Genomic DNA, 21990 nt, shown 5'->3' with positions numbered 1-21990 from the left:
GGAAAAACTTCCTAACTGCCAGGGTAGTTAAGCACTGGAACAAATTGCCTAGAGAGGCTGTAGAGCAGTGGTTCTTAACCTTTCCAAACTACTGTACCCCTGAAGCCTGAGTCCCACCCCCACGGGGCTGAGGCATGTAACTTAGTTTCATGGCACCCCTGTGGCTCCACGCAATTGCCTTTCTTGCCACCCCCAATACCAGCTCTGCACTGCGACCCCTCTAAAACCCCAGGTTAAGAAACACTGGACCAGAGTGTTTGAAATGTAAGTTTGTATTGTCAGAGAATTAGAAGCAAATACTAATTGTATTTGTCTGTGTTTACATATATCTATTAGAAGCTTCACAGCGTGATCTCATTAGCTTATGGATGATAAAGTTCTGTTCCTGTCTGTTACTATATTCTATTGATTCAGAGATCAAAAGGGAAAATTAGCAATTAAATGAAACGTGGTGTAATAATATCATTGTCTTTATTTCCCTTTGAAGTTTGTAGTAAGATACCTGTGAACTTTTGAATAGTGAATTGCCTTATGCTAATCAACGCAACTAATTATCTGTGTATACATAGGAAATAGAGAATGACCTCAATATAACAATGTACATTACTTATTCTTCATCCCAGGAATGCCTGCTGTGACAAGAGGTTTATCAACTGAGCTTCATCTGTAAAATAACTTTGGGACCTGATCCTTACCATTTTAGATCTGCTTAAACTTTGTCAGGGGAAGCTTAAATTGCAAGACTGAGGTCTCCAGCTCCATTCTGGATTACCCTGCTATTCTCATGGAAGAATTTAAACAAGCTCTGCACATGGACTGCTTATTGGACTATAACCTATCGAACTGATTCTCAAAGAACTTTCTACAAATCAGCAGCTCACCATCTCTGCTATGAAACTCACCTAACAACTTTATTCGTATCGCTATGTATAATGATCTTTAACCACAGTACTCTCTTTCCTTTTCCTTAGATTAGTTAATAAGAATTGGCTGTAAACCAATGGGTAAAATCTGAAATATTTGTTGACCTGGTGGGTAAGGTGTCCAAGTCTTTTGGGATTGGTAGAACTTTATATATGGTGAATAAGTATAAGTAATCCTTACCATATTTGAATTGGCTGTCTGGGTGGGAGCCTAGGACTGGATTGCTTTAGAGGAGCTGTATTTTAGCTTCTTGATAACCAGTAAGGTACTGTAGAAGCTGTTTTGTTGCTTGCTTGATGAATCTAATTATTAGAATAAACTACCAGTTTTGGAGATCATCTACCCCATTCTTTGCAGTTTGTCCTGATAGAGCAATCACAGCAAGGCCCCTCCAGCAACTACGGTCACAGAGGTCTACTCAGTTATAGTAGCAAATGCATTCCATATCATTAAATCAGACTTGTAAACACCCTGGGATTGCTTCAGCCCAAGGTAAAATAATGAGGAAAAAAGGCACTGCCGAAGAACTCATGTAAGTTTACCTGTCAATCATCTCCTGAGGTCCCTGGTCCATTCCCATTCCTTCTCTCTCTAACATCACAGCATCCAGAAAAGCATCTTCCCAGAACTGCATCTGGTCCCACAGTGTTGAGCGCTCCTTACCTGGACAATATTAAATAAGAGTTCTAAGCTCCCATTCTAGTCAGATACTGGAGGATCAACTCCTTTCTTCCCACTCCATAAAGACACCCCAAGCCAAAACACAAATAAGGAAAATAAACCCACAGCAAAAAGGTCATTTTTAAAACTACAAACAAGCACAATAGAGAAGGAGAGAAAGGACACTTATCTTAATCTATAGTGCACACTGACAGCATTTCCCTCAAACCTCAAATATAAGGCGCAATCTTGCAACTGTCCTAGAGTGCGCTCCTTCCTCCTACAATTAACACTACCCACAATGGGATGGTGCAGCTCACACACAAATGAACAGGACAGGCCATGATGCACAGAAGCATTGAGCAAGGATATTACTGCAAACACAGAGAAGTGGAAAGAAGAAATTATTACTTAGAGAAAAGGTTTCCATTGCAGCGTCCTCTAACTGGTCCCAGACAGATCCTTTATCCCTTCCTGCACAATTCCGAGCAGGTAGGACCATGGCGGCAAAGAGAAAGGGAGAGGATGAAAAATAGGGGAAGAAAGGGGAGGGGAGAAGAGAGAGAGCTGTTTATTAATGGCAAGTTCAAATGAAACGAGTTTACAGAAAAATATACTGGTTATTGCAGGAAACACTCAGCAAAAGGCTAGTGAATCTTCAGAGTCCAGTAGCCCTCTGTTCAGGCTGAACTCTGTCTGCACAGAACAGCAATATATTTTAGCCTTTAACACATTAACTAGCTCAGTGGTTTTCAACCTGGGGTCCACAGACACTATCTAAAATTTCCAAAGGCATCTGCACCTCCATTTGAAATTTTTTAGGGATCTGCAAATGAAAAAAGTTGGAAAAGACTGATCTCCTCCTCTCTGGATTCCAACATTAATTCATATTCAAGGACATGCCATTATGGGACTCAGACACACTAACTCAGTGGTTCCCAACCTTTTTGGCTTGAGGGACACAAATATAATTTTTACAATCCTGAAGGGCCATCAGTCTCTGTCAGCATTCTCCTTTCCCCCTCATTGCAACCAGAGGGAAGGAGTTTAATGAGGCGGATCTCCCGTCCCCCTGGCTGCAGCAGGGAAACTGTGCGCTCTATCTGGGTCCCCAGATAGAGGCTCCCTCCTGCAGTCAGGGGGATGGGAGAACTGTGCTCCCCTCCCTTTGGCTTCAGCAGGGACCCCAGAGTCTAGGGACCCAGGTGGAGTGCTTTGCCATGCTCCCTGCTACAGCCAGGGGAAGGAGAGTGTTGATCTCCCATCCCCTTGGCTGCAGCAAGGAACCTGCACCAGCAACGTGCTCTGCCTGAGTACTTAGGCAGTGGTTCTCTTCTGCAGCCAGTGGGAGGGGAGCCACAGGCCACTCTGAAAGACCACACGGGCCAAAAGGGAACCACTGCACTAAACGTTATGCTAACTACAATTTTTCACCCATCCTCCATTTCCTTCCAAACAAACCACTTGAAGTGACATTCTATTTATTGCCTCATGTTTGGAAAGCAATGTATCCCTGATAACAGAATCTCTGGATGCCATTAATTTGAACATACAAGCTCCAGTCTACCCTAGGTGTAGGACTCCTCCAGCGTCCCAATAAATTAACTTACCCAGAAGTCCTTCATAGAGATAAACCCGCAGGCTCACATCCTCCAGAACTCTCCCTGGGCTGCTGCCCTTGATATCCTTCACAGTTTGCTTGAGATTATGAGATTTAGCCTGAAAAACAGGGGGAGAGAGAGACATCAGAAAGACCAATTTAACAGTCATATATAGGACTATCTTACAATGTATTCAAGTACAAAATAGTTTTAGTGTGCAGCAAACCCTCTTCCAGACAAACTCTTAGGGACACACATCTTGAAGAACTCCAGTTACTGCAGTAAGTCAGTAACCTCTTTTTCTTCTGGTAGTGTCCCTATCCGTATGAGGGCTCCACATCAAGTGACTACTGAGCAGTACCCTCAGCAGAAGCGGGGTGCGTTGGAGCAGAGTCCAAGACTTAAGACAAGACTATATTCCCCAAGGGCAGCATCTGACCTAGAAGAAGGGACTACTGCATAATGTTTGAAGAAGGTGTGTATCAAAGTCCAAGTTGCAGCCTTGCAAATCTTCACAATCAGAATGAGAGAGTTATGCCATAGAGGCACATATCTTATGGAATGGGTTAACATTCTAGGAGGAGGTTGTATAATGGCAGATTCATAACAAGAAATAATATATCCAGAAATCCACCTGGAGAGCCTTTGCGTGGAAATTATGGACCCTTTGAACCTATAAGCAATTGGTATAAACAGTCTGGGAGAATTTCTAAATGGCTTGGTTCTGTTCAGACAGAAGTCTAACCTCCTCCTGGCATTTAATGTATCCTGGGTAGCATTCTCTCTGATCTGACATGGTTTTGGAAGAAAGACTGGAATATAGATCACTTGGTTGATGTGAAATGCAGATGACACCTTAGGTAAAAATTTAGAATCTGGATGTAACAAAACCTTGTCCTTGAAATATACTGTAAGGGGGGGGGGGGAATCTGCCATCAAAGTCTGTACTTCCCCAACTCTTTGGGTAGAGGTGATGGCCACTGAAAAGGCCATTTTCATGTACAGGTTAAGGATGCAACAGGTAACCATCGGCTCAAAGGGAGGTCTCATAAGATACTTCAGTACTAAGTTTAGATCCCATACAGGAGTGGGTTCTTTAACCTGATGGGAAAAGGTTCCTCAACTTCTTGATGAACCTTAGTGTCATGAAATGAGCGAACACTGGGAATCCTTCAACTGGTGAATAAAAAGCTGTTATAGCTGCCAAGTGGATGCTCATAGAACTCATATATAATCCAGACTTTTTCAATTTCAGGAGGTAGTCAAGAACAGCTGAGAGGGAAGAATGAGCAGTGGAAATGTGCCAATGGTCACACCAGTGGTTGAATCTCTTCCATTTTTTAAGGTAATTTGTGTGGATCCTTCCCTACTGTTTAACAACATGTGTTGTATCTTTGCAGAACAGGAAATCTCTGCTCCCACAAACCACTCAGGAGCTAAGCCTTGAGGCAAAGAATTCCCAGGTTGGGTGGAGAGTATGACCCGCGTTTTCAGAGAGAAGATGGAACAGAGGGCAGTTTGCCTGCGCAACCTACACAGTCTTGGTGCAGAGCACGAGGATGTGTAGAGAGTGTGCACAGCCTGAACAGACACTGCTACTGAAAATCTGCGATCAAAGGAGCATGGGATGCACTCGCACCTGAAGCGAAGCACCTACAGGGACATTACTTGAAGAAGAACCTGAAAGTTGTTTTAATTAATTCTTTCTATTGATTAGATGTCAAGTTGATGGTAATTCTTTACAAAAGTAACCATTAACTGAATTTTATCTCTTTACTCCTAGTGAAACCTTTTATACCATTCTCTGTAAGTCTTCTCCCACATAGCATTTATACTCTTAGATATGTATAGCTGGGTCAAACATAGAATACTTGACATTTACTTAGCTCTTTACAAATATTAAATAATTAATCCTCCCACACTGCTCAGGAAGTAGCTAAGAACCATATCCTCCACCCCCATATTTCACAAATGGGGAAAACAAGGAGGGTTTGTGATTTTCCCAAGACCCCACAGCAAGTAAATTTGCAGAATCAGGATCCAAGTGTTATAGTTCAAGTCTAGACTGTGCTTTCGCTACGTGTTTATCTTTAAAACTTTCCTACATCAATTCCTCCAGGCCCTTATCTTTTCCTGGTATGAAGTACCCAGATTTCGATGCAATAGAGTAGGTGTGATCTCTACATATGTAGACCAAAAAAAAAAAAAAATCTCACTGCTTTTTTATAGCTATATCCACCACCAATTTTAGACCTCTTTTTGACATGATTACTTTCTAAGGCTAGGTCTACGCTACAAATTACTTTGGTACAATTTACGTCACTCTGGGGTGTGAATAATCCACATCCTTGAGCAACATAAGTTACACAGACCTAAGTGCCAGCAGACAGCACTATGTTGGCGGGAGAACTTCTCCCACTGTTATAGCTACTGCCTCTCGCGGAGGCAAGAGTTATTAAGCTGATGGGAGAGCTCTTCTCTTGTCACCTTAGAGTACCTTCACCAGAAGAGCAGTTGCAGCTGTTCCACTGTAGTGTAAACATAGTCTAAGCGTTTTCATCCTACTTACTGTTTTTGACTACCTTTCTTCAAGAGTGCATTTTCTGAGGATGCCCTGCCTACCATTTATCTATATTTCTAACTTTACTTGGGCCTGGTCTACACTTACCTGGAAATTCAGCGGCAGTCAATGGGAGTTAGGCAAGCTACGCAGTATAGCTATTCTGCGTAGCTTGCCTAATTCTTGTTGACTGCCGTACTTCCGTTCTGCGCGGTGTTTTCACTGCACTGTGCCATTTGAGGAGGTGGTTTTACTAGGTCAACTTCCTGATCGATTGAGCGGGTCTTCAATGACTGCTCAATCGATCCAGAAAGATCGATCTGGCGGCAGCAACTTTCCCACCATCGGTGTAGACATACCCTTGGTCTATTTGTACTGTATCTCTAACACTGCAGATATTCTCAACCTCTGCCTATTCAGTATCATCTACAGATTTCATTAAGATGCTGTTTACCACTCTTTTCCAGTTGGTTAATGAAAATGTTAAATAAAAATGCACTTAAGTCTGATCTCTGTTGAATCTAGCAAGACACCTTCCCTCAACACAGTACACTGACATTTATCATTACTTTGTTTATAGTCTTTTAAAGAAAAATTGCAATGTATTATGAACAATTCTAATCACTATGTATAACAGAATAAATAATTTTGTACTAGTTTTTAGAGTCTAATGGTAGACAGTAAGACAGAGAGGACACAGATCCTATTTGAACGTATAACAAAGGAAGAGTCTTTCAAAGTTGTTGTAAGTTTAATTTTTGGGAAGTCAATAGAACAGCAGAGGAGAGTTATAGTCAATTTAGCCAAGTCATGTAAATAGACGCACCAAGGAAAAACTATTTTCATTGGTGGATATGGGTAGGCACAAAGTGCAAATTTTTTTGGAGATATACATGTTATGTCTAATAGTTTGAATTTCAGTGCAGTATTCAGATCTGCCAGCGAGGAACAGGTATTTAAAGAAAATCTTTAGTGAAATTTAGATATGATTAGAACAATGTTTTAAAAAGCCACAAAACAGCTATAAAACCCAAGGAGGGCCATCATTCACCCATCCTAAGCGGCCGTTTCAAGGCAAAAAGGGATCATTTTGTCTTTGCTGCGTAATGCCACTCTACCATCAAGGGTAATATATATGGAGGGGAAACTGCAGAAGTATTAGCTTAGTAATTAGTATTAAATACTATTAAAGCCAATAGTATGAGTGAGGAGTAAGCCTGCCCTACACATACTGTACAATATACAGGCCCTTGAGAGGAAGTGTTCACAGACACATAAGAAACTTCTATCTGCGGTATCAATACACAACAGAATTCTGTCAGTCCTGATTATCCCTTGCAATTGGATTCAGGATCCATAAGACCCTGCTCCCTCCCCACCCTTTCACCTATTCAAATCTGGTACAAAATTTCACTAGAAAAATCAAGTGTGTCCTTACAAAGATGGAGCTAGTAGCAGAGTTTGTCTCAATTTCACTGTCTGACACAGTGCTCCGTGATCCAGTCAGGTTTCCACCATTCTCCCCACTGAGGCCATCACCAGCGTTGCTGCTCAAGTCACTGTCTGCTCCTAATGTCTCTCCAGAGCTGTTACTAACCTGTGAAGGAAAACAAAGCAATTTAGAATTGCTAATGAAGAAAAGGAGAAGCCAAAGATATTGTGGAGAGAAAAGATGTCAAGAGTGTCACCCTAAAGCTGAGTAAGACTCCAAGGCCCACTCTTCCCAACAGCAGCACAGTGCATTTTTATCCTGTGTCTCACCATGAGAGGACCCTCCCACCAAATCCTACACTAGAGAAAGAGACAATATTAATAGACTCTCTAAAAAAATCCTTTGAGTTAACAATCTCTGAACCCCTTAAAGTTAGACAGACATATGGGACATTTTTCCTGTCCCAATAGACCTTACTACCTTACAGGTCAGGAACATAGCCTTGGAGAGTTAGATATTCACAGATTCTTAAAATTTCACTTCAAAGCAATTCAGAAAAGAAAGCTAAAAAGCTCGTCTGGCCTGGTCCCCATAGTGAAGAATGTCAGGTAAGAAGTGTAGCCAGGAGAAGGCTCAGTCCCTTTCACTTAATAAATTCCCTGGGGTTTTTTTGGTTTATTTTTTGGAGAAGAAATAAATCTACCCAAATGTGGATACTACAGGCCATTACAAGCAAATGTGTATGTATATACATGGATGCAAGTGTGCCCCTGTTCTAGGATGTAGTTTTAGAAAGTTTATGACACTCTTTATAGACTCAAGTACTCCGAAGTTACAGGTCTGTGTCTTCTGTGAACAAAAAAATCCCACAATGTTTTATCAGCCTGATATCTTGTTTTCAAAATGACTGTAATCTAACATTTTTACATTAGCCACATAGGGAATACAAAAATGTATGCAACACACAACAGCAAAGACCACAACATACACAGGGCATACCTCTCCACAGAAGGAGCATAAGCACATATGAAAGGCACACATGCACACCACACCCCCAGAGGCTGTACAGACAGAACACACCATGGAGACACTATCGCAGCAGACAACATACATAACGTAGACAACACAGAGTACATGAAACTCACATTCACAAATACATGCACGCACACTCTTCCAACATCCCAAAAAGTCAAGCACACCAAGATTCCACTTTGCTCATGTCTTACCACTGTGCTAACTTCAGAATCCTGGCTTGTACTTCGGATCATTACAGACGGCCCTACATTTGCCACAGACTCCAAATCACTCTTCTTCAACCAGACAAAGAAAAGGGATAGGAAGAAAAAAATCCATGTTAGATATTACCAATTCTATCAGGAGTAACAGACAACATTTACCACTACTTTAGGGCCTCTCCCTTAGAGAAGCTTAAACTACAGGCCTCAGAGATTTGTTGCATGGAGCCAATCAAAAGGACTTTTTGCCCCCAGCCTGTCAGACAGAGCAATACCTTCCCAAATGAAGACTATGTGATTGGGGGCAGAGGCAAATCTTTCCAACACTGAACAGAAGAAGTGTTTCACCAAATGAAAGCGCTTAAAAGCTTCTCCCAAACTCTAGAAGGATGCCCACAAGTAAGCAATGGAAGCATAAAGACACTAACCTGAGAGCCTGAGGTCAGACTCAGGCCACTGTCTGCACTGATTTGGGATTTTTTCTCATCTGTCTCTCCCAGATCAAAGAAGTGTTTCACACCTTCTGACCCTGGACAGAGGGAAAAGACATTCATTACTGTAACAGGGAAAGGCAATGTGGCAGAAGGCAGATGATAGACTAGGAACGGGAACAGTACCAGGAAGACAAACCAGAGCTTTTTGTTCTCTAGTTCTTTGGTACTGTAAACATCAACAACAAAGCCCAGCAGGTCACATCTGCCATCCTTCCAGCGCTACTTTGTGTCTCAATACCCTGAGGGAGCAGTCCAACAGTCTTAATTACTGACTGTCTATAAACAGAACCTCCCAGAGACCTTAGATACCCATTCCAAAGAGATAGAAAGAGAGAACAAATAGGTGTCAGATACCAATTACAATAAGGCATGCGGAGCAGTCACCACTGAACTCTGAAAAGCCACTTCCTTTGTTCTTGGAAAAAATAACTGACATCTAATTATTTATTAATACTGCCAGCGTCATTTTTTGTACAACTAATTGCTTGTCTTTTTGGGCTGAATAGGTTGCCAGCAGCAGTTAACCAGGCAGTTTTTCCTAAACCAAGTGATATGTGGTATGACCAGGCAGTCAAAGAGCAGATAGTGATAATTAGTGCCATGCAAATAAGAACTTGAAGTGAAATGCTTTGGAAAGAATTACAATATTGCACATCACTTCAAGACATACATGAATACATAATGAATGGCTCTCCATAGTTTGCAATTACTTAGGTAGTTTGTGAGAGGATTTCAGCAGGTCTGAAGGCATGCATTCACTAGTCTACCCCATCCAAGAACAAAAAAAGAAATAGAAATGAGATAAAGAGCTTTATGTTAAGGCACCCATGCAGTACTGTAGCCATATTCTCTACCCTCCTCTGGTGGGATGATAGAAGGGAAAAGAATGGAAAGGAGAGAGTGCGCGCACCTGAGGAAGGATTTGGAGAGCACGGTGCAATGGAAGTAAGGAGGCAGAAGAAGAGTATGCTACAGATTGTACACAGGTAACCTCTAAGATCAGAAGGGAGAATAAACTGAACGCAACATTTCTGCCATATCCATATCTGCCAACTGTTCAGTAACAGGGACACATGACCAGCAGCTGGAGGATTTTTATTATATACCTATGATGTGTACAGATACAATATCCAGTAACTCTCTACAAACAAATCAGCAATACCTTACACACCAAAGATACTGAAGTAGGAACTCAGAAGAGAATTTTTATGTTTGATACCAATCACCAAACAATACTAACATTACAGAGAGTGAGAGAAGCATGCGTGAGAGAGATAATATACATGGTGCATATAAAGGTTTATGGGCATGAGTTTGGGATGACATATTACTCATGAGCAGCAAAGCCGTAAGTTAGCTGTGCAGACCATCCCAAAAACTGTACCTACTTGCTTGTTCTAGCTTGCCACTCCACCAAGGATGCTCTATATATTTTGCCAAAAGTATATTTCAGAAATGTTATGTAATAAACAAAAAATATTTTGGTACTATGTTTTGAAACCCTGTGCATAAAAATCCAGATGCCTTAGTTACTGCAAGTCAGTGTCCAAGGACTCAAATCAAGAGGAAAAGCTATAATGAGTAAATCATACAAACCTCAGTTACCTAAAATGACCTTTCTATGCCTAATTTGTTTCTAGCCTTAGAAAGTCACAACTGCTGCATATCACACTGGAAAATATGAAATCTACTATTTCCAGTGTTAAAAAGGTACTATTTCTTGCCCTGAGTGGTAATGAGATATGGGATCTTTTAACCTATCACTAGTGTAAGAATATCTATTTTTAGTCATGGGACTTAGCAAATGTTCTTTTATTAAAAAAGGGAAAAAAATTAGGCAAATTGTGGCAAATTGATTTTGAAAATAATTACAGCTGATGGAAGCTGTGCACAGATTTGGAATATTAAAAGCATGATAACTTGCATTTATCACACTATCACCACTACATGTATTGTATTTTGATTTTATATAGACATATACACTTGTGTGTGTGTTTGTTTGTTGCATAGAAAACAGTGTGCCATTAAAACTTATCAGAATGTGACCATCCAGCCTCCTTGGCTGTTAGTTCTTTCCTCTGTGTGTGTGTGTGTGTGTGTGTGTGTGTGTGTGTGTGTGTGTGTGTGTGTGTGTGTGTGTGTGTGTGTGTGTGTGTGTGTGTGTGTGTGTGTGTGTGTGTGTGTGTGTGTGTGTGTGTGTGTGTGTGTACACCACACCAGTGATTATACACACTGTATAGCAGAGAGAGAATTTTGTAGAATGTGTGCATTAGTAGCGCACATATATTTCTATAGCTATTATAGCTGATAACTATAAAAATCAGCCTCTGTGAAAACTCTGAAAGCAGTCCTCAGCTACCTGATTCATCCTCCTTCCTTTAGCATGGTACCCAGAAAATTTCATTGGAAAGAACCATCCTCATTTTGTTATTAGCTAACATTCTCACTAAATACAATTCTTCATGTAACCAGGATCCATATGTTCTCTTCCCCAAAGTAATTTCCTGCTGCAGTTCAATAGCAATCAGGAGCAATCTACTGGGAATTCATACCAGAGAATATAAATCTGTCATTGCTGGGGAATTGCAGGAGCAGAGAGCCCTTAGCCCCACAACATTCAGACACAAATTGCTGTTAATGTCAAGGTACTGTCAGACAAAATAGCCTGCCTGCCTTCTAAAAAGAAAAGCTGGATTTTCATGGCAAATTACTTTTTAAATGAAGAGGTGAGGAAGTGCTGAAAAGGCTTAGGGAGACCTAGTAACTGAGCAGAAAGCCCACTTCCTCCTTTCTCTTTGCACAAACACAAGAAAGAGGCATTTTGCATCTGAGCACTTGATTTCTCCAGGGCACACTGACCTACTTGGCCTGCCCTAGCGTGCAGGCTTTCATCTGAATACTTGGGTTCTATGTGCATAAGAGCATGTGCTGTGGGTGCGCACTCACCCCAGGCCTGGGGAGTTGGCAGTTATGGGAAGGCTGGGGGAGTCAGTTTCTAGGTTTCATCATTTCCTTACTCTGTTTTTCCAAAGCTTTTTGCTTTTTCAATTCCTGGTGCTTGTTCCACAATTCTACCCAAGATGCATTGCAAGCAGGAGAAAAAGAGAAAGAGTCAAAAGCTGGTCAGACAGGAGAAAATGAAAAACCACCCCCACCCCCAAAACAACTCACCCACCCTTGTACCTCCAAACAAGCAGAAATTAATGACAACTGGTGAGTGAAGGGATAACACCATTTTACAACAAATCAACATTAGGAGTACAGAGCTGCATCCGCTGCTATTTATAGGATTTAAAAAATTAGGGATGAGCTGACATAGCGAATCAGCTGAGTAAAAACAAAAATGGCTTTTAAAACCCAACCTGCCCTGCACAGTTCATCTCCTTTCTTGGAAAGGCCTAATCTAAAGATGGACAGTTGGGTATTTTATCCCTAACATTTAGATTATCACAAAACTTAATATTAATATTGCATGTCATTGTCAAAGAAATGTACAAAAGAAAGAAACAGCATTCCAGGGGAAAAGGAAATTGCATTTTAAAAACTTTTCATGGTCAGTAATTTTGCTTATTACTAAACACCACAGAGATTTTTAAAAAATAAATAAATAGGTGATTTTTGAATTGACAGAATCCTCATAAGTGCTGGGCTCTGCACACTGGCCAGTCCTAGAAGCTTTTCTGGCCAGGATATAATAAAAAATAATAGAAAATGGAAGAAAAAGGAGAAAAACCAAAATCAGGATTCCAGCCATGGCAAATGCCATCCCCAAGACTTCAGACAGGTCACAGTTCTCTTTTCAGCTGTAATGGAGAGGATTCCTGGGGCAGTACACAACGCAGAAGGCAAAGGTTTTTGGGTTTTTTTGAGTCTGTGCATACACTCTCCTTTTCAAATCTAACCCTGGGATAAGATAGAAAATATAAGCACCCCTCTGCACCATATCCAAGATTCTGCAGCTTTCTGAGATGCATTCACTCTCATGCTTGGAAACTTCAAATAATTCTAGGTGCTGGCCCAGTGGCAGCATCACAAGTTGGTATACTGGAGACCCTCATTTGAATGCTGAGCTTTGCCCTCCGTTCCCCTAGGGTGGTGGAGGCTGGGAATGCTACACAGGCAGGACACACAGCTCTTGGAAGAGCAGGTAGGGGAGAGGAAACGAGAGAGGAGGGTTACTTTTCTGCACTGAAAACTGCTCTTCAGTCAAAAGCACTGATAAAAGTGTGGCAGGAAACTCATTCAGATCTTGCAGATGGAAGCAAGGGAATCATGGGCTCTAAATCAAGAAAAAAAGTTGGTGAGGAAGTCTATGAGGGCATATGTGAATATCAAAAAGGATAACATTACATCTTTGATGGAAGGTTCATCCCCATCCCCAACATTTCGTAGGCCCCAGATTTCAAATTCCTGTGGGAGACTCAGTGAGTGAGACAGACAGCAGTGGGTGAATGTTAGGAAGATGGTTGTTAGCCAAATGGATTTTATTTCTGCTTATTAGCTATGACAATCGTGACTGATGGGTGTTCCCTCCACACTGACAAGCTGACAAACTAACAGGACAGTATTCTGTAGGTTTGGCTGCGGTTTCCCAGGACTGAGCACCGCAATTGGCCTTCTCCGAATTGTTCTTAGAATGCTTATGGTACATGCCAAGATTTAGCCTGATCCAAAAAAGGGTTTTGAGAGTAAAGGGCTCCATGACATCTAAAACCAGACTCAGATTATATGGAGAGCTGTTCTTTCACAGAGAAAGTGGGAGGTTTTCAGATAAATCTGAGATGGGCAACTGGACATCAGAGGCATGGGCATGGCATAAGAACCTGAACAGAAGAGAAGGAAAAGGTAGCCAGGAAGGATCAGGTACAGACAGCTTAAATTGCTTGGATAGTACAAAGTCTTTCCCCTTTTCAAAAAATTGCAAGGAGCCCACAGGGCTCTAAACATTAAATAATACTAGCCCAAGGCTTCAGGAAACACTAGAGAATTTTTGGCTTGGGTTACTGTCCTTCTGAGTAGGTTCAATAATGACATTTGATATCAAAAAGCATTCTGTTGGGGGTAGAGCCTAGAGACCAGCTAAGAAAATATCCAGAGGAAGCCCTATTTTCAGAATATAAAGACATTTTGCTCTGGGTCTGCCCTGCCATGTTTACCAGGACAGCATTAAGGTACAGCAACACACAAAGATGAAAAATAAAACAGGCAAAAACAAAGATAAAATGCCTCAAAAACATCTTTACAGTGAACTCTTCAGAAGCATATGCTGACCTGCCAATGCCATCTCAGAGCTCTCTGCAGGTCAGGCATCCTCTAGAGTGGCCCAATGAGTGGGTCTATCAAAGACTCTGGCTAGAACCAATGGAATGCAAATACACAGATTTCCTTCGAGATAAGCTAGAAGGCATTTCAGTGACAGAAACAGCCCAATAGGAAAAGCAAAGGGAGAAATGTGCCAGCTACTAGCTTTAAAAAATGCTCCCCATATCAAAATCCCAGAGAAAGCTGGTAGAAAGTAATGCAAAAATCTCATAACATGTAAGTGACTGGTGTTCCATTAGGCAAGGAAAGCCCAGACCCCACAATCTTTATGGAGAATTTCCTATCTAAAGTATTAATGGAAAACAAAAGAAAAGACAAGGCCCATTTCATGTTATAAAAGCTACCACCTGCCAGTTACACAAAAGAACGGCAAAGATGAACAGAAAGAAGTATGATAATACGCTTTGCCATTGCCAGGGACAGAGAGTACCTCAAGTTGAATACAATACATTTTGAAAATTTAAATGCAGCCAACTACTCTGAGAAAGGTCAAGGACATGAGAGCAGTTCACATTCAAAAGAGTTCCCCTTGAACTTTTGAGAAACTTTGTGTTCCCCTATAGTATACCGTAAGAACTGTATCTAATTAGTTGTCATTACTATTAGATGTGAGGGACCAAGGTCCATCACCAATTAACAATGCATGCATATTGGGCAGCGGGCGGGAAACCGTGCTGTACGTGACATTTTCCATTCATCCTGGTGATCTATTTTAACCCCCTTTTTCTCCCCCCCCCCCCTTTTTTTTTTTTGGAAGACTGAGGCAAGCAGTATCTCCGATATTCAGCTTTCCCCTACACAACAAGATATGCTTTACTGAGAGGCTTATTTATATTTGCCTTCAGCAGCTTTTAAATATCTTGATGCTGTAACCATCACGAAAACTTGCATGTACTTATTTTAACAATTCACTAAATTAAAAAAAAGGCCTCTAATCCCCCAAAAAAACAGTTGACTTAACAGAGAGGAGAGTCTATGCATCCTTTCATAAGGAATTTAAGCACATAGTCAAAAGCTTGACTGGTTACCTAAACTCTGGTCATGTATATCCAAAGCCCTTTGAGTTCCAGTGTATCTTCTTATACTGAAGCTTCCATAGAGAACAAAAAGGAAACATCAAAACATGGCAGCTTTCAATGGTTTACTAGTAATGCAAGGTGATCGCCAAAAATATGGTATCCAGTGTAGTCATCCAACACAGTCCTGCAGATCAAGCCCAGAACAGGAGACATCTCCTCTAATCTGAGCTTGTTAGCTTCACTACAGAAAAACTGTGTGATGAAAGCCTGGGTCCTAACCTGAGATGAGATCTAATCTCTAACCCTAAAAAGTAAAAAGTTTATCAACCTCCCACTGAGGTGGTACAGGATCTCTAAAAGCAATTGCTTTTGGAGCAAACAAATTTAAGTTCAGGACAGACTAGTTGCAGAATAAATTAGCCCAATGGACAAGAGCAAGACAGCAGCTAAGGTGTCAGAAACCAAGTCTTCAAAAGAAAATCTTCTGCAACAAGGTACATACGACACCAGGAAATTCTATTTTACTAGGGGGACAAATTTGCAGCTCTCTCCCCCATGAGACTGGTTCATCATCTTCTGAGACTTACTTCATGAGTTCCATGGTCCAAAAAAAAAAAAAAAAAAATGGCCCATGTTTGTAACGTCCTTGATATCCTGATGGGAACCAAAAAAGAAATGGTTACTCATCTGGTGCAGTAACTGATATTCTTCAAGATGTGTCCCCCTGTGGGTGCTCCACTTTAGGTGTCGTCATGTTCCGTGTCCTTGATTGGAGATCTTTTAGCAGTACTCGTCCGAGGTGCACGTGCGTTGCTCCTGTCTTGCGGCACTGTTGGTGCGTCTTAAGCACGCACACACAGACGACCCAACCCCCTCAGCTCCTTCGCTACTGTAGCGTCCCCTATTAGAACTTCAAAGTAGAGGGGAGCAGGGTGGGTAGTGGAGTACTCACAGGAACACATCTTGAAGAACATCAGTTACTGCACTAGGTGAGTAACCATTTCTTCTTCAAGTGATGTCCCTGTGGGTGCTCCACTTTAGGTGACTATGTAGCAGTGTCCATCATTTGGTGGACTTCGGAGTTACTTATTGTGTACAGATGAGAGTACAGATAGGCCTAATGTGGCATCTCTAATGGATGCCTGATCAATTGCGTAATGTTTTATGAACGTATGGGCTGAGGCCTATGTGGCTGCCTTGCATATATTTGTGATGGGAACTTTATTCAGGAACGCTGTGGTTGTGGACATCACTTTGGTTGAGTGAGCTCTAGTACCTGACGGAGTCTGTAATTCTTTCTGTTAGTAACATGTGTGGATACATTCTTTTATCCACTTATATAGTCTTTGGCTAGATATGGCCTTCCCCTTTGTACGTTCAGCAACTGAAATAAACAGTATCTGATTTCCTAAATGTTTTTATTCTCTCTAGGTAAAATGCTATCGCTCGTCTGACATCCAGCATCTGGAGTGCAGCTTCTGTGGGTTAGCATGCCGTTTGGGAAAGAAGGTAGGTAAATGGATGAGTTGGTTAATGTGGAAGTCTGAGACAATTTTTGGTGGGGCCTAAGAGTGATCTTATCTTTGTGAAATATCGTGTATGGTGGATGTGCCATGAGTGCGCTAATCTCTCCTACGTGCCTGGCTGATGTGATGGCAACAAAAAATGAGATTTTCATAGACATATGTATCAATGAGCATGTTGCTAATGGTTCAAACGGTGGTCTAGTGATGCCCTTAATACTAAATTTAGGTCCCATGGGATTATTGTGGGATGTATGACAGGAAATACTTTGTATCCCTGCTAAGAACCCTTTTAACATTGGGTGAGTGAAGACCTTAGCTTGATTGATATTGTCATGGAATACTGTAATTGCTGCTAGATGAACTTTTAATGAACTAATCAATAATCCTGATTTTTTAAGTTCTAGGATGACTGATATAGATGAGGATGTCGCCATGATTTGTCTCTCTCTGCACCAGGTCCAACACAATAAGGGCTTTTTGACTTTCTTTGGCACTTTCAGCTCTTTGCTGAGACTGTGCCTGTTTGGTCTGTAAACCAAGGCAAGCCATGCTTGAAAAGCTCACATATGTAACCTGGCATACTGAACCACGAATATTGTGCCTGCAATATGTCCCAAGAGTTGTAGAGCAAGTCGTGCTGTTATTGTTGGACTGATCCTCACTTGTAATATTATGTCTGTGATAGCCTTGAATCTGGGTCTTGAGTAAATATGCCCTGGCTGTTATTGAATTGAGCCGTGCTCCTATGAATTCCAGTTTTTGTGTCAGGTTCAAAGTGGACTTTTTGGCGTTTATCTGGAGTCCTAATTGTTGGAATAGTGTTATAGTTTGAGCAGTGGATTGTCTTGCTAGGATTTCGCTGGTTGCCTTTATTATACAGTTGTCTAGATATGGGAAAATTGTAATGCCGTCTCTGTAGGCGTGCAGTGACAACTTTACGTACTTTGGAGAAAATCCTCGGTGCTGTAGAAAGGTCAAATGGCAGCACTTTGTATTGGTAGTGGCTTCCTGACATGATAAATCTTAGGAAGTGTCTGTGAGCAGGGTGGATCATGATATGAAAATAAGCATCTTGGAGGTCAAGAGCTAAGAACTAGTCCCTTGATGCAGTGCTGGTATTATGGTGGATAGTGTGACCATGTTGAATTTTTGTCGCCTCACGAATTTTTTTAATGCTCTCAGGTCTAGAATGGGTCGCCATCCTCCATTCTTTTTCTGTACTATGAAGTAGTGGGGAAAAAACCCTTTCCCTCTGTGTTGTCGAGGGACATGTTCTATTGCCCCTATTTGTAGGAGATGGTTTATTTCTTGGTGCAGTAATTGCATGTGAGTTGGGTCCCTGTAGAGGGACAAGGAAGGATTGTGGGTGGGAGGGATGGATATAAATGGAATAGCATATCCCGAATTGATAATCTCTGTTACCCATTTGTCTGATGTTATTATTGATCAGTTGAGATGGAATTATCGGAGGTGAAATTCGAAGTTTGCTATGGATGACTCTGGCACTGTCTGCTGAATGGGATTTCTCAGACCCTCGAGCAAGGACTCAAAACTGCTGTTTGGATGGTGCAGACTGAGTTCCTGAAGGTGCTGTCGAGGTTGCCTGTGTTTCTATACACTTTGTTTTCACCTCTGACTTGTATTACTTATACTGTTGATGAGGCGGATATCTGCGGGTGTATGGTTGTAATCTATATTGCTTCCTTTTTTGTTGCAGATGTATAAATTCCTAAAGTCCGTAATGTGGCTCTGGAGTCTTTCATTGAGTGCAACACCTCATCGATTTTCTCCAAAAAAAAGTTGAGCCTTGTCAAATGGGAGATCTTCTATTTTTGTTTGTAGGTCTCTGGGAAGAGCAGTTGCATGAAGCCAGGAGGCCCTGCGCATTTCTATGGCCATGGCTGTAGTCCTAGATGCTGTATCTGCTACATCCTGAGAGATGTAGCCCTCGCTACAAGTTGTCCTTTGGTGAGTAGATTTGAATTGTTCCCTTTTGTTATCAGGTAATTCATTCGTGAATGGTGCTAGTTCCTCATAAATAGTATGATCATAACTGGAAAGCTGGGCTGAATAATCTGATACTCTCATCAGTAGAGTGGAAGATATGTAGACTTTTCTTCCTAGCAGATCGAGCCTTTTACAATCCTTGTCCTCTGCGGTTGACTTATAGCTTGTTTGTTTTCCCCTCTGATTTGCTGCATCTATAACAAATGAATTTGCAGGTGGATGAGTGAATAGACATTCCATTCCGTTGGCCGGGATATAGTATTTTCTATCATTCCTTTTGTTAGTGGGGGAATGGTGGTTGGCGTCTGCCATATGGTGTTGGCTGGTTCCATCAACGCCTCATCCATGGGGAATGCGATTTTTGATGATGTTGTGGTATGCAGAATTTTTAGTAATTTGTGATAAGATACTGTGATCTCTTTCAGTGGAATTTCCAGCTCTTGTGCAACCCTCTTGAATAAGTCATTAAATTGCTTGGGGTTGTCTACAGGTATGGGCATGGGTGGATGATTGCTTCACCTGGTGATGAAGATGAGTTGTGTGTGGGGGGGGGGATGTTTCCTGTTCCCCACTTATCTCTTTTGCTTGTGTTTCTTCCACCGCCTTAGCCAATGTAGTTGGGGATGATTGTCTGGATGACCTCGCTCTACTTGTATGAGATCTAGTCTGTCTATTATATGCCTTAGAGTAGGTGGAGCAGGCATCTCAATAGTGCCATCGCATTTGGTATGACATATGAAGACCAAATCATGTGGCCCATACCATGGATATGGCATGTTACTCCTTCGGGGCATATATCCACGTGCCTCTACCGATTGGCTGGTAGAGGAGGAATGTTCTGTGGAAAATTGGGCTTCCTTTAGCTCACTGTCATCTGTGCTGATGGAGTGCACTGGGGAAAGAGCTTCGTTGTGGATGAAATATATTGGTGACTGCCCTGTAGATGACTGTGGAGAAGATGTTGCCATTAGGTGATATTGTTTATACATTCTCTTTGAGGGCAGTGCCGTTGTTGGTGCCAGGTTTGTATTTGGCCTCGTAGTAGCCGTCAGTGCTGGCTGCAGCACCTCAGCAGTTGTTGGTGCTGCTCTGCTACTGACCTTGGTGTCGTGGTCTGTCTCGGTGCCAAAGCTTTTTTAGGTGTTGCAGTCAGCACCATGGGCTCTGGCGGTGCTGCAGGCTCTGGCAGTGCTGCGGTCGGTACCATTGAGCATTGCTCAGACATGCTCTGTACTATGTTCTTTTTCAGTGCCGTGTCAGACGAGGGATGCTTTTGTTTACTCCTCGACTTCTCATCCAGTCATTTCGAGTCCTTGGGTGGCACAGACCGATTTGTACCTGAGGGACTTGTTGCCTCTTTGGTACTCTGTTTAGGGTACAGCTTCTTGGATGAGCGTCTTTTCTTTGATGCAGTGGAACATGGCGGCAATGAAGCTCTTTCTTGAAGTGCGCTCAAGGCTCTCAGTGGAAGGTTTGTCTCGCCGCGGATCGGAGGGTCTGAGGGATTTTTCCATGAGGATAAGTTTTAGACTCAAGTCTCTGTCTCTCCTCGCCCTGGCTTTCAAGTTCCTGCAGTGAGTGTACTTCTGCAGCACATGGGTTTCCTCTAGACAGCAAACACATTGTGAGCGGCCGTCTGAGGCTGGCCTGGCCTCTCTACACGAGGTGTACCTTTTGAAGCCTGGGGAACCCAGCTTGTTTAAAACCTAATCCTATTCTAATAACAGACAGAAAAATTAAAATGTATACTGTTGGTTTGGTTTTTCTTTTAAACAGGTAGCTGACTAAATAAATGACTAAAATATGACTAAACTAACTAGTTTTCTACCATTATTCTATCTAGGATGAGAAAACTTTGCTGCTATTGACACTCCGTCTCAGTCAGTGGATGGTTGAGAAGGAATTGAGGAGGTCGGGGCGCGTGGGTCAAAGACACACCAATGGCGCCATGAGACAGGAGCTGCGCATGTACGACCCAGATGAGTACTGCTAAAAGATCTCCGATCAAGGACACCGGACGTGATAACACCTAAAGTGGAGCACCCACAGGGACATCGCTCTAAGAAGAACTAGGACCTACTATCTTGAACAAAGTAAAAAAAACACCCTTGAGTAATGGAGAAAGCACATATAATCTTTGACAGATCCAAAAAAGTCATAGATGCCAATTTATTTGGCTGATGAGTTCTGGAATCTCACTCAGTACAAAGGATCCGTGACACATCTGAGGGAAGGATACACATAACCTGGATGGAAATAAAGTTATTAATTTCCTCAATCAATTCAATCCATTTTTCAGTTGTCTTATTGCAGTGATTCTCAACCAGGGGTCTGGGTTTCACATTCTTCTGGGCAATGCATCCCTGGGTCTCTTATATGAAGACACGGAAAGACCAAGAAACTTCTGTTGCAGATGCCAACTCTGCTGAAGCCAACTACAAACCATGTCATATGTTTAAATCAGTTCACCTATCATGAAAACTAAACATCCAGGCAAGCTGGTTCAGACACAGATTGTGCCACTTGGGAGACTGGTAGCTTCCCCTAGAATTCAACACTGTCAGCATTGACTAGTGTCTCCTGACATTAATCTATTTTCTTCACCTAAGCTCCTCTATGAAATTCCAATCCATTATGCCTGTTCAAATCTGTGGAAAGTCATGGAGCTGCACAAGTATCACTAAAGGCAGAATTTGTCCTATAAAACCTTTAGTATTATTGAAAATATCTCAGAATTTAAGAATCTAGTTTGACTTCCATATGAGTCTATGGGGGCTCTCTTTTATTGTAAGCTGAATACAATTGAGATAGAGTCAGACAAATGTGAAATCCTACAATGCCATTTTTATAGTCACTTTTTAGAGTAGAACTCCACATCAGGAAAACATGGTTTTAGTGACAAGGTAAAACCTGTCCCCTATGTTACAGACTATTCTGTAAGGGATATGTGGATAGCTTTTCAGACTCGCTTTTTTTTTTTTTTAAATCCAGATTCTTGTTCAATTGCTTCATTCCTTCTTGCATCAAATACCCTGAAAAGACAGGTGACAGCCTTGGAACTATCAAGGGGCACAGTTAGACACTAACCTGCTCCCTGTCTTTAAACAATTAGCAGTGCACGTGTGGCTGCTTTTCTGACAGGAATAATTTCAATAGTAAATATTAAAATAAAAAATAAAATTTCGGACTTCTGTAGCACTATATCTTTCA

The 21990-nt window shown here is 41.7% G+C and overlaps 1 protein-coding gene across 1 annotated transcript in view; it reads right to left on the bottom strand.

Moving 5' to 3' along the window:
* The window catches only part of MADD (MAP kinase activating death domain), a 133617-nt gene that overhangs the window by 50889 nt on the left and 60738 nt on the right, over nt 1-21990 (bottom strand). Inside the window, exons 21-27 of the mRNA XM_067557708.1 lie at nt 11924-11977; nt 8841-8941; nt 8404-8487; nt 7184-7342; nt 3195-3303; nt 1996-2058; nt 1467-1587 (exon numbers count right to left, since the gene is read on the bottom strand). Coding sequence (XP_067413809.1) covers nt 1467-1587; nt 1996-2058; nt 3195-3303; nt 7184-7342; nt 8404-8487; nt 8841-8941; nt 11924-11977 — 691 coding nt within the window. The remainder of the gene's footprint in view (nt 1-1466; nt 1588-1995; nt 2059-3194; nt 3304-7183; nt 7343-8403; nt 8488-8840; nt 8942-11923; nt 11978-21990) is intronic.

This window comes from Emydura macquarii, unplaced genomic scaffold, assembly GCF_026122565.2.
Source record: "Emydura macquarii macquarii isolate MOO-44397 ecotype Brisbane River unplaced genomic scaffold, CSIRO-AGI_Emac_v2 contig_1876, whole genome shotgun sequence".
Lineage (NCBI taxonomy): Eukaryota > Metazoa > Chordata > Testudines > Chelidae > Emydura > Emydura macquarii.
This window is presented reverse-complemented; position numbering and strand designations above follow the sequence as displayed.